Below are 16,933 nucleotides of genomic sequence, written 5' to 3'. Positions count from 1 at the left end.
AACTGGACTATATTTTCCCATGTTTTTGTGTCTAAGTGACTTATGTGGACAACAATTAGTTTTCACTAAAAGTGCTTGTTTTTGCCACTGACAGGCTCAGATTGTTATTCTAAGTGTCTGACAACATTATGGAAAGACCTTTTTGTTAAACAGTAAGATCCTTCTTGTTTAACCAGAAACAGCTGTTATATCGCTCTCGCCCGCCACCAGACTCTATTGGGGAAAAATAGATTTTACCTCGCAGACACACACTTCATTCAAACTGGACAGACACAAAATAAAACTCACCAAAACCATCTTTGTTAGTCTTTCCACTGTTCCAACAATCACCAACTCTGGTTTGGTCGAAATAAATCCTTAATTCACCCCGTTAGATGAGAAGAGAAACAACTGTCCTCACAGATTTCATACGAGGGACTCACATGCACTAATATGCATGCGCAGCCGGTACGGCTATATAAACACAGCACAGAGGGGCTGCGATAACAACACAGGCAGAGGGGGTGTTACGTCATCCTCTGCTCAGGACGTCATTACTCCACTATATCTCAACTATACATAGCAAATAGTTGTTTGTTGCTATGTTAATGTTCAGAATCTCATTTACAGATCCTTTAAATAACTGGCAGTATAAAATCTCACTATATGCTGATGACGTTTTGATTTATCTAGACTCTCCAAGACTATCAATTCCCACATTGATAAAGCTAATCAGTGACCATGGTTCTTTCTCTGGATACAAAATCAATTTTTAGAAGAGAGTGTAGCCATGGCACTTTATAGTTCACACATGTTAGACCCAGACATCTCACAACCATTTCGCTGATCCCCAGCAGGCTTCTTATTTCTAGGTATAAAAGTCTCCCCATGGTTAAAAGATCTTTATTGACTACATTTTGCTCCCCTCTTACAAACTGTAAAACATGACAGGTGGTGGTGTGGCCTACCCCTATCCTTACTGGGTCGTATCCATCTGATCAAAATGAACATTATTCCACGTCTCCTGTATTTCTTTCAAATGCTTCCAATTATGTTGTCAAAGAAAATTTTTGCACTGTTAAATAGTTCTGTAATATAATTTATTTGGGCAAAAATGACCTAGGCTAAGATATAGCTTAGTTTGGTTAGTTCGGAAATGTATCCTAGTCATGTGGGTCACTGATAAAGCTCCCACTCTAAATCAGTGGCTACATACATTAACAAGTATCATCCTTTCTGAAGCTTTCTCCACAGCGATAAGGATAAACCCTTTTTATTTTAACGATCTGGGACCCCTTCTTTGAATACCTTGGAGCCACTAAATCTCAAAGGATAAAGTCGGGGCTGATAGAACTGGCCTGGAAAAAGGATGTGGAATTATAGCTTGGTTTGATATTGAAGTGCAAAGTGTATCAAGTTTTTTCAGATGTATGGATGGTTTTCCACTACAGGTTCCCTTGTGTTTGGTTGTCTGTACTTTGTGTTGGTTTATTGTGTCTGTGTATTGTTTTTTTTTTCTGCTTTGTAAAAACAAGAGTTTAAAATGTTTGAAAAAAATTAAATAAGGGACATCTTAATACTACAGCATAAGATATTTAAAATATATAGATAAACTATTTTTTTTAAAAATACTCAATATACAGACCAGTACAGTGTATTTTTATATGTAAATCCACATGAACAGTCTCTTTGTTACAAACACACACCATTTTCAACACATTCTCACACACTGTCTTGTATACACACACACCTATATAGATGCATGATCAGCTCGGCTTGCATTGGTCTGTTGGGGCCACCTCTCTGTTGCCTCTATCCTGTATACTTAAGCTCTATGGCAATCTACAATAGTGCTGTGCTGGCTTGTTTACTGGCAAAACCGTTGGCCTCTCTCACTCTGCTCTTCAATTCCTCTCTCTTCTCTCTCTCTCTTTCACTCACACTATCTTTCTACCTCTCTCTCTCTGTCTCTCTCAGAATATTTGTTTATCCCAACATCATTGACTTCTCCCACTCTGCCAGCTTTCCCTCTTGGATGCGATAGCTCAGCCAAAGACGGCGCTGGTTTTTCATTTCCACAGCTGGCACACTGCACTGAAAGGAGGCCCAACAGGATCAGCACTATGGCTAGATGTCTGAATTAGTCAGCCTGACACACACACGCACACACACACACACAGCTTTATGTTGGCGGGCTCCAGATAGTTATCGATCAGAGATTGATTGACCGGCTCCTTGTTAAAAAGATCTCAAGATGAGGCCTGCAGGCTGGCCGGTGGAGTTGCTGACTCCTCTATCACGCACAAATACGGTGTTAGTTTACACGCACACTCACAAAGACACGCGCTCAGTTGATGAGTTGTGTATATATTGGCAAACTGAGGCCATTGTTAATGAGATGGGGCCTTGTTGTGTTGAATATTGCCAGGCTCTGCAGCTCTACACCTAGGTTTCACTGGCACTGAGAGAGAGAAGGAGGGAGGGTTTGACAAATAAAAAGAGAGACAGATGGAGAGGAAAGAGATGGAGAGAGATGAATGATGCATGATTAAACAAAAAATCTAATGAACAGGGAACACCAGGAAGATATTTTGTTCAAATGTCATGTCACTGGTTAACTTGCATTGTTAAAGGTGTACTCCAACATTTCGGGAAACATATGTTTGTTTGAGTTAGATGAAATTAACTGATCGAGTGTCTTCTCTGTGTGTTCAATAGACAGATTAGACCAAAACATGTTTAACCAAAATTAGTATAAACATTGGGAGCTGGTGGAAACTGCTACCCTAGCACCATCAAAGGTGCAATACAGCAAGTTCAAGACATGCTTAATAGATCTAAGATTCAATCCTTCATTGCCATTTTAATATAGTTAATGGGAATTGGGTGAGATAGCATTAAACAACAAGAAATCTCAGGATATAATGCGACCACACTAAAGACATAAAACAAGTGGTAACAGCATAAAGTCCCCATAGTTTAACCGTAAAAAATACGTAACAAATGTAAAATAAATAAAGCACATTTAAACAAACAGAATTGTTGTCCTAGTTTGAATACTTCTCTTCCCAAAAGGGAGCAAATTAAAAAAGATGGTGAGCCAAGTTGTATCTTGTGTATTAAGCGGGTTAAGAAATGAGGCATTGTGGTTAGATCAGCAGCTTGTACATGGGAACTATTTACTGACCAACAGCACCTGTGCGGTCCTGTGATTTCATTGTGAAGCCGATAGCTTGGCCGACTTACTCTGTCTGCAAGTGTTGGTGAGTAGTGTGCTTTCTAACTAGATACAACATTTATGTGAATACACATGAACAGCTGGAAGGTGTATTTTTCATACTTTGGTATCCTGGCCTTCAAAACATCACCAGCTCACTGTAACTCAACTGTGCATGAAACTGCAGGAGGCTGTTGAGTCAAGCTACAGAAACAAAGCTTTGAAAATGTTTCAACCTGAGGGAAGCATTTTGGGAAACTTGTGATCCTGAATTGTGTGACTCAACTTCCTTAATGTACAGAGACAGAGGTAAGAAGGAGAAGGTTTGGAGGGAAATAAAAGCAAAAACTGGAGTTTCTGATGAGTATTTATGAGTAATCAGGTCATCAGAAATCAGGAGTGTGCTCTTAACAGCAGATGTCTACACTGTTAGTCATCGCACAGGTCCATCAGCGTTTTGTGGCTAAAAACATTGCAGTGGACAGATTAACACGAACACAGTGTAATTGAAATTTGTTTTGTGTTATATCTGAAAACATTGTAGGCACTTCTAGCACTTGAGTACATGCAGGAACTAGACATGAGAAAATTTGATGTGTTTCTTTAAACACTGGTTTAACAAAGGACACAAACCAAACTGGTTCATTCCTAGTCTACATCACTACCTCATTTGATTTACTGTTAGTTCATTGACCACCACATTTATGATGCTTCCGCTGAATTTATTGTGTCCACCCGTTCATTCCCTTGCATAAGGCATGAAGTAGTTTCAAAAGTGAATAAAATCATATTTGACAGTGAGTTAGACCAGAATAATTAAACATCTCCTCACATTACTACATTATGAAGATGTAATGATCTCATTAACAAAAGGTTTGCCTGTGTGGTTGTCAGCTCACTAAAACCCAATCAGAGCCGCTCTCCTTGACCTCAGGGTCGACAACGTCAGCCAACCTATTCTGTCTGGGGTCGCTTTGTTGACGCAATCTAATTGGACACAGGGCAGGAAGTGACAGTCAGCTGACCTGTCAGCTGTGGAGTGTAATTGGCGGATAGGACGGGTGCCAGCCAGCCAATGAGAGAGGTCAGAGATAATGATTATGCGTGGCACTGCTGGTGCAGGTAGGAATTAATGAACGTTAATCTGATATTTGATTAGTTTGTGGATGGGAGGGGCGGCAATCAAAAGGTAACAAACTATACACACTCACACATACACACAACATTCGCCATCCAGATAAACACTAGTATAGTTACTCACACACATGCAATCAGTCACACACGCACACACACACACACTGGAGCCCCTCTAGAGGCTGGGTAGACAGATGGGAGGTTGATGCTAATGGGACACACGGCTAAATGGACTAAATGGACGGGATAAACACTGTTCCCTAGGAAACCAAAGGACTGTGTGTGTGTGGTTCATGTTCTTATATCCCGGTGGGGACTTCAACCTGAATGCACACTAACCCATGGGGACTTGTGTCATTGTGGGGACACCCATGGGTAGAGACTGCTTTTTGAGGGTTAAGGCTTGGTTTTAGGGTACAGGTTACAACTGGGTTAAGGTTAGGCATTTAGTTGTGATGGTTAAGGTTAGGGATTAGGGAAAGCATTATGTCAATGACTGTCCCCCACGGGGACAGTGAAACAAACGTGTGTGTGTGTGTGAGAGAGAGAGAAAGAAAAGAGAGAGAAGGGCAGTGCGTGTACAGTGTATGTTGTATAGTCTGTGTGATTGCGGCCTGGCAGGGTTTCAGACTAGTGTGCTCATTGTGGAATGTTTGGGTGTGTGTATGCGTAGGTGTGCATGTGCCTTCTGTGTGTGTTTGTGTGAGACTGTGGTCAAAGGGAAGTACGGTTGTTTAAATCTTGTAAACAGGCTGTCAAAGCGATAATAAGAACCACCTACAGTTTTCTCCACTGGCAGACACATTTATATACGCACACCTACACACATACATGAGCCTGATCTCATGAAAAGTTCATACTACAACAATAAATTCCTTTTTTTCTTCACTACTATGTTGCATATACTATTTATTAATCATGCAAACTTCTGCATACAAACAGGGCAGATTTTTACATGAATGTAAGTCAAAGTCAAATGTCTTTATATAGCCACAGAAACATCACAGATTTGCCTCAAAAGGGTTACAGAGGATAAGGGTTACAGAATTAAACCCTGACCCCCAAAAGAAGAATTTCGCTGAACCTTGTATACAGTACATAACTCACCCTAACCAGATCCAAACTTACCTGAAAGGGCAACACACACCACCTGCACCTGGTAAAGTCATTTCATTTGACGCTAGTAGCTCACACCAGACACGCCATACAGACCAAGAGGACACAAACACACACAGCCTAGTTATCCTCAGTGGTCTTTCCTTCTTTCTCTGTGTGTGTGTGTGTGTGTGTGTGTGTGTGTGTTGGCCTGTGGAGAATGGGAATGGATGATGGCTGTCTGAGCAGGCCAATTATGAGGGCTAATGTGATGGGATATAATGGATGACCCCTGAAAACGGCCCGCTTTTCTTTCCTACCAGCTCTCTCTCTCTCTGTCTTTATGTCTCTCTCCCTCTGTCTGTTAGCGGGTGGTGATTTAGTGGACCAGGTCACCACACTGCTTAACACTGCGGTCACTACATTTGAGGAAGAGAGAGAGATACACACCCACATTCATAAAAAAAAAATGTCAATGTTTATGTATATTATATTATTATTTTCACTTATTTGTATTTTTAACTGCAAGTCTACATTATTATTATCTTACCTATCTGTATATATATATTTTAATCCCACATGTCTTCTGTTTGTTTATTTTATTTCACACATGCTTTGGCAATGTTAACGTCTGTTTACCATGCCAATAAAGCCCAATTGAATTGAGAGAGAGAGAGAGAGATTTCATCAGCCTATATTTTCTCGTCCTCAATCTCTTTTTTTTATGTTTAGTCTGGTCAAATCTACCAAAATTGCTGTACATGTACAATTGAATGCTCCATTTACACAGTTTTTTGTGTACATTAGTGTAGCTGTGGCAGGCTTAAAGGATAGGTTCAGATATTTTGAAGTCCATCTTAATATGGTAGTTAATGGCATTATGTATATTAGAAGAGTTATTGGTCACTGTAGGCATTCCTCCTCAACATATAGCATGTAAGTATTGTATTGAGAAGCCCTTGGAAAAATCTGAAGCTAGTCTTTAGAATAAAGACGCACCCACATTATGTTTACATATAACAATAACAAGGAAAACATCAGTGCTTTTCATATCATCACTTAAAGTATTACTTTGTGAAGAGATAAAATGGAACTTTAACCTTTTATTGCAGTTTTAACATCTAGTATAGTCCCACATGTGTGAAAACAGCCATGTTGTCAGTGTTTCTAAAATTGTAGTTTTATTATATTTCAATCCTGTGGTTCTACTTAAGCAGATGTGGTAGAAAACCTATTTTCTGGCAGCAGTGGAAAGAGAACTGTCCGCCTCAGATGTTCCGAATCATTTTTGAAAATGTTCAGGCTGTCAAATTGTACATGTGAGCATTTCACAGTTTTGTTTCTCAGAAACCCGAATGATTTGGCCTATTTTTGTTCTATTTGATTAGGAATATTGTGTCTCTGCGTTGTCTTTTCTCCCTCTCTTTCTCTCCCCAGCTGTGCAGTTAGCGGTAATTGCCAGACAGTTAGCTGTGAATGGGACTTATTGGTCATAATACAAGAGTGTGTCTGCCTTGTTCACAGAAACAGCTACAAGCCACACAATCTATAAGCCTTTTCTGTCTTTCTTTGTCTCTCTGGCCCTCTCTAATTAGCTCTCCAAATCAATGGGGATTTAGTCTGCCACCGTGCCAGTTAGTGTTGTCGATGTCCTGCTACGATCGGATTTGTATTGTAGCTGTTTTTAGGAATGGTTTTCAGGCCAGTTTCTGGACCAGACGGACGTTTAAGACACACCTTGACATTTTGAGTTGGCTGTGTGTATCTTTCTACCCTCAAGAATGTCTCCTCTCATCCTAACCTTGATAATCTAGCTCTTATGAAGTCCTGCTGCACACAAGCACCTATCCAATCACTCATCACTATTTTGCCAAGACCTTGAAGGACCAGTAGTTTTGCAAGTTTTAGCCCATTTACTACAAATCATATACACTTTACCTCAAAGATTTTGTAAACCATGCTGTGTTTTAGATTTTTGGATGTATTTTTCCTACCATGTCAGGCTTGGTTTCCATTAATTTCCATACGGTACAGTTCCTTATTAATTTGCTCAAATTATGTAATCTATCACGCATTAATTTGTGTTTTAAAGTTTCATTATTATTATGAGGTAATGCAGTGCAGACCTTTCAAATCACATACATTAAACTGAACTGTCTCATAGTGTAAATGTAATGTTGACAAACTTTAATGCAGACTTGATGTTCACTATGATGTATTTCACAATTAAAGGAAATTTCAAGAGTCTGTATGGAAATGAATAGAAGCCAATGGCTTCCTGTAATGGTAGAAAAACAAATACATTGAAAAAATCTAATCTATGGCATCCATTTGAAAATCCAGTGGTGACTCTCCAGTGGTGACTCTCCAGTGGAATCAATTGAAATTGTAAGTCACCTTACACGACTGAAGATTTTTGGTGGTATTCATTTAAGTAGAACTATCCCCAAAAAAGCTTTGTCGTGCAGCCACCACTGAAGAAGATTCTCAAGTGCTTTGTCCACTCTCAGGGATGGTGTATTGGAAGCTGGGGTGGAGTGGTGGATTCTATCAGATGAGGATATCTGTGCCCTTGTTTACTCTGCTCAGATCCCACTCACCACATTGAGCCAGGAGACAAATGTTGCCTGGAAACTTGGCAAACATGCCGGAAATGAGATTTGTTATCACCTCTCGATTGTGGCCTGGCATACAAATTCAAGACAGAGAGATTCTCAGCGTTAGTCTCTTTCTGTGCTCACACCTGTTTGTGTGCACACATCCGACAGACAAATTTGGCATTTTTTCCAAGTGTTTTTATGATGTAAATCCATGTGTATCCTTTTGTAAAGCAGCTGCATTGTATCAAACAATCAGACCAGCGGTGTCTCTGCGGACACTGCGTCTGAATTTATTCGTTCTTTCTTCAGTCACAGCACTGAACTTCAAAAGCCACGTAATGAAGGAATAATTGAATACTTATCAGTATCAATCATGGATGTATGAATATATGTGTGTGTGTGTGTATGTGTTGTTTGTGTATATGCCGGTTCCAACAATGCTGTGCTCTGAGATTTAGATACTGTGTGTATCTCTTTGTATTACTTTTTGGAAAGTGTGTGTGTCTTGGCATCTTTCTGGGTTTATGTACTGGTATGAATGTAACTATGTTTTGATTTAGATTTCCCCTTTGGGTTGGGGGCAAGTTGGTACCCCAAGTGAAGGACTTCATGTATCTAGGAGTCCTGTTCATTGATGAGGGTACACTTTGTTGACACTGACCATGTAGCATAAGCAGCATGTCAGCAGCAAAATAGCAGTAGCTGCAGTCAATGCTGCCGTCAGTCAGAAGCGTTGTGACACCATTTACAACACAACACACAGACAGTGTAGTTACATGCATAATTTGGAGGAAAACAGATTTAAGCCTGAAAGGGGTCAGACTCACGTGAAACAGACGACTGAAAAACGTGGCTGAAATGCCTTTGGTACAGACAGGGTGTAAGATGGAGCCTGAGATCGACAGGAAAATTGGTGCGGCGAGGAAATGAAAGCGAAGCTCTGGCTATACCACTTGATCTTTGTCCCAACCTACACCTGTGGTCATGAACTTTGAGTAATTACTGACAAAATCCCACAAGGTACTGATTTGGTGATTTGCAGGTCAAAAGATGTCTAGTTTTTAGATGCTTAGGTTACGTATAACAATTGTTTTTTAATCACTGTATTTCATTGATACAACCTTCTTGAAACTGATATATAGTCATTTAAATACTGTTAACATGATTATATGTGAACCAAATGAATGCTTAATGCAAGATGAGATCGAGGATAAAAGCGGCCAATATGTGTTTGCTTCAGGTGTCACCCTCAGGGACAGGTTGAAGAGCTCAGACATCCGGAACGGGCTTTGAGAAGACCTACTGCTCTTTTTCAGGGCCTGTTTGAGGTGGTTCGGGCATCTGAACTATGTGCCTCTTGCATGCCTCCCTATGGACTCATTCTAGACATGTTCAATTAGGAGGAGACTCAAGGGCAGTCCTGACACTGTAGGGATTACACATCCCATCTGACCTGGTAACACCATGGGATCCTCCAAGAAAAACCGGAGAATGTGAATAAGAAGAATGTCTGGGTTACTTTATCATGACCCAGATCTGGATAAGCGGCAGAAAATGAATGGGTCAATGGATGTGCTGACACTGACACCCCCAGTCTCTACCTTTGTTTCTCAACATTTGAAGATGAGGTCACTTTGACTTGTAGCTGCCTGGACACTGCTGCTTTTTAACATCTTGAACTTGAGGCTGTCTTTCACTCCTTTTTTTTTTTTCATTTCTTACTGGGGCTCATGGCATAGTCACTGCATGCATCGGCCAGGCATAATGTATATTGTTGTTTTCAGGACAGCTTATGCTACTCAGAAATGCCATCACTTGCCAATGTGAGCAGTACTATACATGCTCTAGGATACTGAAGAAAAAAACTATATGCAGTTTGTGTCCAGAGAGTTGAAGGTGATTGTCTGCTGGATTTGTTTTTTCAATCTTATCACCAGTAATGGAAGCAAGATCAACAAGCGATTGTTAGCTTATGTCATTTTACCAATGTACATCATCATTATATCTAAAAATTGAGATCCAAAAAACTGAGACCGTAATTTTTTATGTCTAATGGATGTACAGCTCTGTCCTGCTCTACTGACACTGAAAAAAAAGACAGTCACATAATGCTTGACTGGATTTTACATTAAAATAAGATTTTGCCTTTTACTTTTGGTGCTGAACCATAAAATGTACTGTCACAGTCACCCTTTTCATCTGTGCCTTCTCATATTTGCATTTACTTTTGAGGCACCCAGCAGACACCTTTTCAAGAAGGAACTGTATTGCACCATTCATGGGACATTGAGAGACACAATAGGCCAATAGCCATCAGTCCCTGCAGATATCCCAATGGGGATATCTGGGTTGAAGTTTTCTCAGCAATTACTTTAAAAAATCAGTTAATGAATTTTTAAACATTGAAATTAGCTTAAACACTTCTCGTGACACACACTGTGCAACATGGTGAAACTCTGTCTGTGAATTTGGGAACAGGCAGTGAGAGTTATACGCCCTGTCCAGAAATGGTTGTTTCCCTTGTATCTCTGATTAAAACATTAATCAGACCTAAACCTGCAGCTTTCTGTGGCATTGATTAAACCATCTAGTTAGGTTACAGATGGACTGGAGGAATATGGACGCTGATGTTGCATTACATCTACAGGGGAAACAGGGGCAGTAATGTTGGATGAGAAATGTGTTGTTTAGTAGGTTCACATCAGCAAATTCTGCTGTGTGTGAGAGTCGGGTGTGTTTTCTATGTTTATTCATTCTTGTTTGCCTGTGTTCTTTTACCTCACCCTACTACTTCTTTATTTCCTATGTTACGTTATTCTGCTCTGCACTCACAATAAGGTTTCATTCAACAGATTTGTGCATGTAAATTGGACATCACAAATTTGTATTACTTAACAACACACTATTTGGCATGCATAATTTACTGACTAAAATAAGCACGCTACATGGCGAAAGTATGTGGTTCGCTCCCATGCAGCCACGACTGCATTAGTGAGGTCAGGCACTGATGTTGGGTGATAAGGTCTGGCTGGCAGTTCGGTGTTTGATGGGGTTGAGGTTAGGGCTCTGTGCAGGCTGATGTGGAGTTTAATTGCAGCCGTAGTAGCAACGAGTCACTTATCGTGTTGTGAAACCCGTCATTTCCACAGAAGTGCACCTGAAATCAGCAAACAGCACATTAAACCGATATTTCCAATCCGTCTGGACTGGCAATTTGAGCTTGCAGGTGCTACTTTGGTTGCGGCACTTTCTGTGAAGCGTAATTCGGCATGTGATTGGCGTCATTGTTGCAACACTTTAATTTTCCTTCTGGCTGTTTATGCGTCTGTCCAGCTGAGATGTGAAGGCTGGATGTTTGGATGCCGTGCCTCCCCTCAAGGCTAGATAAACACAGGAACATTCAATATGGAGTGAAAGCATGAACAAATACTTACAGGAAATGTTAACGTAGTGTCTTCCTGTGATTCAGTTTGAATTTCAGGAATCCTGCTAAAATCCTCGGAAAACCAAATATTATTCTCTCTCCCTTAGACACATACGCACATATAGCTCTGTCTCCACTCCCCCGCCTTTTGTCATCCACTTCATGGTGTCTAGCGTGGCACTGCGTGTTTACAGCAGAGTTAATTAGCCGTTTTATGGCTGATTTACAGGCCAACAAGCAGACAGAGATGACTGCTGCCTTGTCCTTGTTGCCCACTCAAGGACTTCTCAAAGGGGGCATTAAACACACAACACATGTATGAGCACACAGACAAGTGGTCTGTTTGACCAAAATGAACATGTGAATTTGCATTTGTATGTATATATACATGCACAGTGGTGAACAAAAAAAAGGTATCCGTTGTACACTCTACATACACACATACACACTCCTGCATATTCACTAGACTCTAAAACTTAACACAGTGCTGAATATTACTCCCACTATTTATATCCCAACATAATTCCACTGTCTAGACTGATTTATCAGGTTGCAGCACACACACACACACACACACACACACACACAAATGTGACCCATCTCACCTTGACCAGTTTGTAGGAGCAGTGGCTTCAGGGAAGAAAGAGCTGAGAGAACACTTCATATGACACAAACTCACACATGGATGCACCCAAACAATGTATAAACACAGGTTCAGATCAAAAAAAGCTCATATGGATGGTTTTGGAAGGCATCTTTTTTTGTTGGTTAGGTATGAGGCCTTGATGGACTAAACAAAGTAAAAGTCAACATGGCAGTTATTAAAAAAGCTCACAGTACACAGACACCCTCTCTCTCTCCCACACTTTCTCACCTTGCTTCTTACAAATCTAAGCTGACATCAGCAGGAGGCTAACAGCGATGCTAGCAAGCACACACTGTCATCTGAGCAGTGTTCACATAGCAGTGACAACTAACAAGAGAAGACATCACATTAGCCGGCACGGCGGCGTGCTAGCAGAGCAGTTGCCGCCGCCGGAGCGCCTGACTGCGCTGGTGTAGCTACAGGTGTAGTATTCATTCATGCTTAAAGAGTCTGACACTGGCAAGCAAGCAGCCGGCGGCGCGCTAGCACAACACCTGACAGCTGGTTAATGTCAATGTGCAGCCTTTTTCTCAGCAACAGGAGAAGACACACAGATACGGGAGGAGCTTCAGTTTAGGTAGAGGTGACAGAGTGTGGACGCCATTGACATTTAGGAGTGGTTTGCTTCTTTTTTTCTTTCTTTCGGTTATCTGTATGCTTTCTTTCTTTCTATGCTTTCCTCTTTCTCTTTCCTTTTGGTAATTTTTCTTTGCTTTTGCTTCTGTCTTACACTCTTGTGCATCTTTTTCTTTTTCTTTGTCTTTCTTTTGCTAATCTTTCTGCTTTGTATCTTTGATTTTACTTCTTTGTCTTAAGTGATTTTCCTTTCTTTCTCTGTTTCTTTTTTCCAATTTAAATTTTTCTTACATTTTCTTAAGACCCTCTTACATCCTTGTGCTTTGTTTGTTGTTGCTGTTTTTACTGTTTTTATATTTTATGCTTATCTCATTTTCGACTTAATGGGATAATTGATTGCAGGGACAAGAAACCTAGGAAAGAAAAGTGGGATTCTAACACATCATGTTACAGTTGCATCTTTGACTTTATTATTTTTCTTCATTACTCTACCTTACTGTGCTTGCTTTTTCAATGGCTGGGTTTTCCCACACTGATACATAAAAGTTCATCTCATGTTTTTGTGAAAAGCCACATTTGGTTGTAAACAAACAAAAGTTTTTCTCTCCTGTAAGGGTCACAGTCTGCAGCCCATCTGCCTTCCCGGCATTGGTTTCACCTATCAGATGTGTGTGTGTGTGTGTGTGTGTGTGTGTGTGGCCGAGGCTGCACCAGACAGATTTTCTGCTGAAACAACAGGCAACATACTGATGATTAGAGCTTGGCGCATAATCGTCCAGAAATGAGTTTTTGCGTGAAACAGGTGGCCACCCCCAAGCTAAATGTAGAAACAAAACCCCATTAACATGTCTGTAGTGAAGTGGAAAAAGCTGGGAAACAGGGCTTATGATAGAGAGAAGGGTGCGGTGAGCATGTTATTATTTCACCATTTTTTTTTGTGTCCTCTACAGTTCAGGTATACGTAGATATACATGGTAAATGGACTGTACTTTCTAGTCTCCCGACCACTCAAAGCGCTTCACACACTACATGTCACATTCACCCCATTCACACACATTCATACACTGATGGCAGATGCTAACTGCTCATTAGTCCAAAGAAACTAACTAATCATTCACACACACACACCGATGCCCTCAAGAGCAACTTGGGGTTCAGTGTCTTGCCCCCGGATTGGTTTGCGTCTTTGTTTTACTTTGTGTGGGAGTGTAGGTGAGTCTGTCTTTGTGTATGCATGTTCCCAATATGTTCTGTTTTTTAAATGTACTGTGTATCTATGTTTGTGTTTTCAGTCGGGGTGTTTGGACCTCATGCTGATAAAGGCCTCTGCGTCTGCCTTTGTTCATCTGACATTTCCTCATTAATGAAGTTTGCCCGCCCTCCTCCTCCTCCTCCTCCCCTTTGACTCCCTCGTCCCCCCACCACCTGCCATTCCCCACTCCTCTTTGCCTTCCTCCTGTGCGTCTATCAACCATTGTGCTTTGATCTCTCTCTCTCCCCACTATTCCCCATCCCTCCTCCTTTTATCCTTTTCTTTTTTCTTCCTCTACTGTCCTGCTCTCGGTCTCTCTTTGTACTTCTTTCCTGCTCTCTTACTCTCTCTTTTTTCCAAGTTCTTCCTTTTCCTATTTTACCCCATCACTCTTCAACCCTCTTTTCTCCTTCCATCCTTTTAACCAGCCTTTCCTCTTTTATCACACATGGCTATTGGTTAGAAAAGCAAGCATACGTACCATTTGGTTGCTGGCTAAAATCTACAGTCCAGATGGGTGTAAGGGAGAAATTGAGCAACACTCTGCCCTTGTTCAGTAACTACCATTAAGATCCCGTTGAGCAAGGCATTTAACCTCCAGTCGGCCCCAATAGAGCTGCTCAGTGGTCAACTGTAGGTGACTGTGGTCCAACTGTACATGAATAATAATGTGTTTTTGAGTTAAAATAGGTACTCTGTCAGAAATGTCCCTCAAAATAACATGTTAAATTAAAAATCCTTTCTTTTTTTTCTGTCTAACTCTACAGCAGCTGATGAGAGAGCGACAGCAGATGGCCAGTCGTCCCTTCGGTTCTGTTGCTGTAGCGCTGGAGGTGGGCGGTGACCAAGAGGAGCTACTACAGGTCAGCAAAAAGACCCAAATATGGATGCACATAAAAACACAAACATACGGCAAATCATGTTGTTGCGTTGGGAAAAACACACACACACACACAACACAGTCGTTGAGGGCAGTGTGTTTATTTCCATATCCATGCCTGCTGAAACAATGGCAGCCTCTTGGCAAGTTTGACACTGAGACTTCCTACTGTTAAGGCTGACACAAACACAGACACACAAGGATACAAACCTCTGACCTGCTGCTGTGACTGGTGTTGTGGCCCTGCTGTGGGTGTGTGATTGTGTGGGTGTGTGTGGATACACAACAGGATGCAGACACTATAAACACTATAAACTGGTAGTGCAACACGTTGCATTCACTGGGCTTTGAAAAAGTGATATTCAAGGCAACTTATCATAATTCAAATGTTGTTTTTTTGTTTTCCTCACATTCAAATTGGGTGGAGTTATGTTAGAATTATCTCTGGACACTAAACCCCATGTACTAAATGAGAAAGGCGGAAGTTGAGAGAAGAAGCTCACAGAGATATCAATCAAGAAATCAAAGATGACAATATAATCAGGCAAAACAGGGGAAACAACCGGCGTGGGTGGATCATGGATGTGAAGGGGCAGATTTGCCCACCACTGCTCATCACACATTTCCAGAAGGTGCCAGAGAAAAAAACTGAAAACAGACAAAATCACGTTGCAATTAGCTTTCCTTTGAAAAGCAAAGTACACAAAAACCACAGAGAAAAGTCTGTTGTGATTGGAGGTGAATAGAGTTGTGATTAATCAAAATGGCAGAGGTTCATAAAGACAGTTTGACATCATCTGGTTTGCTTAGAATGCCCAGAGCCCTCCCACAGTGCAGTGCACAGCCAAGTCAACATCGACCCTTGTCAGTTCAGAAAGAATGGTAGCGGCTATACCATTGTTTCCTGATTAGACACTATCAAACACAGAGGGCTGCAGTGGGTATAGACCAGCCACTACAGCTGAGGGTTGTGGAATTAAATAGTGTTGAGCACAGTCATGCACAAGCAAACACAGAATCCTTGAGGTGAATTGAGAGTACTGAATCATCAGTGTCACTGACCAAATCAGAAGCTTTCGGCAGTGGAGCGCCCCTGGTGACTGGGAGCGCCATTGTCATCGCAGCCAGAAACACTCAGGATGCAAATACTGTTTCAGATAGGTGGTTGCTGCGGCTTCAACCTTATAAACAACACTTCTATAGACCAAGGTTTGTGCTGAAATCAACGAAACTGTTTGAACCAGCACCAGAACTTACTTCAAATCTAACACTGAACTGAAGCCAGAGGTGGAGCAACAGTGATGCAGTTACTTACTGGTGTGCGTACAGATTTGTGGATAAAAGAGATGCAGCCGTTTTATTTTTATTTTTTTAAACGAACAAATTAATAGTGACTACAAATCGTGAAACTGATCTAAATGATTTTGTACTAATTTGCAAAGTCATTCATAATTTTCACACATTTTTTGCAACAATAAGAATATTATTTCCAAACCTAAACTTGTCCAAAAGTAATATTGTGTACAAAATACAAGTTGGCCAAGCGGCTGACTAGCCATTGACCAAACTAACTAGCCAGTGAATAAGCTAGTGAGCAAATGGTTTTCAGCTGCTCAATGTGAAATTCTTTAGAGAGATTCTCACTGTGTGTGTGTTGTCCATGGCATCCGTAAATTGATAGAAATGATATGTGACACTATGACACATGCTCACATGGGTCATAGTCAATAAGTGTCTTTTCGTGATGTTGGAGGCACCCTCGGGCGTGGACGTATGCAAAAAAACAAGATGACATAAAACTTTCTTTAGGAACCTCTGCTCAGCAGATGTAGACAAACACAGCTCACCTCAACAACATCCACATTAGGCCTCGGGGAAGTACTGACATCAGCAAAGGTGGAAGGCTGAGGGGAGAGAGTGCAGCTGGTTTCAATAGCCCTCTTTTCACTTAGCTGTCCCGTGTGAGAACAGTGCTCTCTCTGTGATTCTCCAACATGCTGGCACCTCACCTTCACCCACCGGCCCTGAAGGGTCCTCATGAGACAGTGTGCCTGGTGGAGTGTGGGCCCTGAGAGAGGCAGCTGGCCCCGCTGCTCATATCAGCCTCTTGTGCAAAGAGATTACAGAGCA

General features: G+C 41.2%; 1 protein-coding gene across 4 annotated transcripts in view; it reads left to right on the top strand.

The window, feature by feature from the left end:
• atrnl1a (attractin-like 1a) overlaps positions 1 to 16,933 on the top strand; it is a 259,623-nt gene that overhangs the window by 198,333 nt on the left and 44,357 nt on the right. For all 4 annotated transcript variants that reach the window (XM_044214108.1, XM_044214113.1, XM_044214109.1 and 1 more), the window contains one exon: positions 14,691 to 14,786. In XM_044214108.1, the coding sequence (XP_044070043.1) occupies positions 14,691 to 14,786 (96 nt within the window). The remainder of the gene's footprint in view (positions 1 to 14,690; positions 14,787 to 16,933) is intronic.

This window comes from Siniperca chuatsi, linkage group LG11 (assembly GCF_020085105.1).
Source record: "Siniperca chuatsi isolate FFG_IHB_CAS linkage group LG11, ASM2008510v1, whole genome shotgun sequence".
Lineage (NCBI taxonomy): Eukaryota > Metazoa > Chordata > Actinopteri > Centrarchiformes > Sinipercidae > Siniperca > Siniperca chuatsi.
This window is presented reverse-complemented; position numbering and strand designations above follow the sequence as displayed.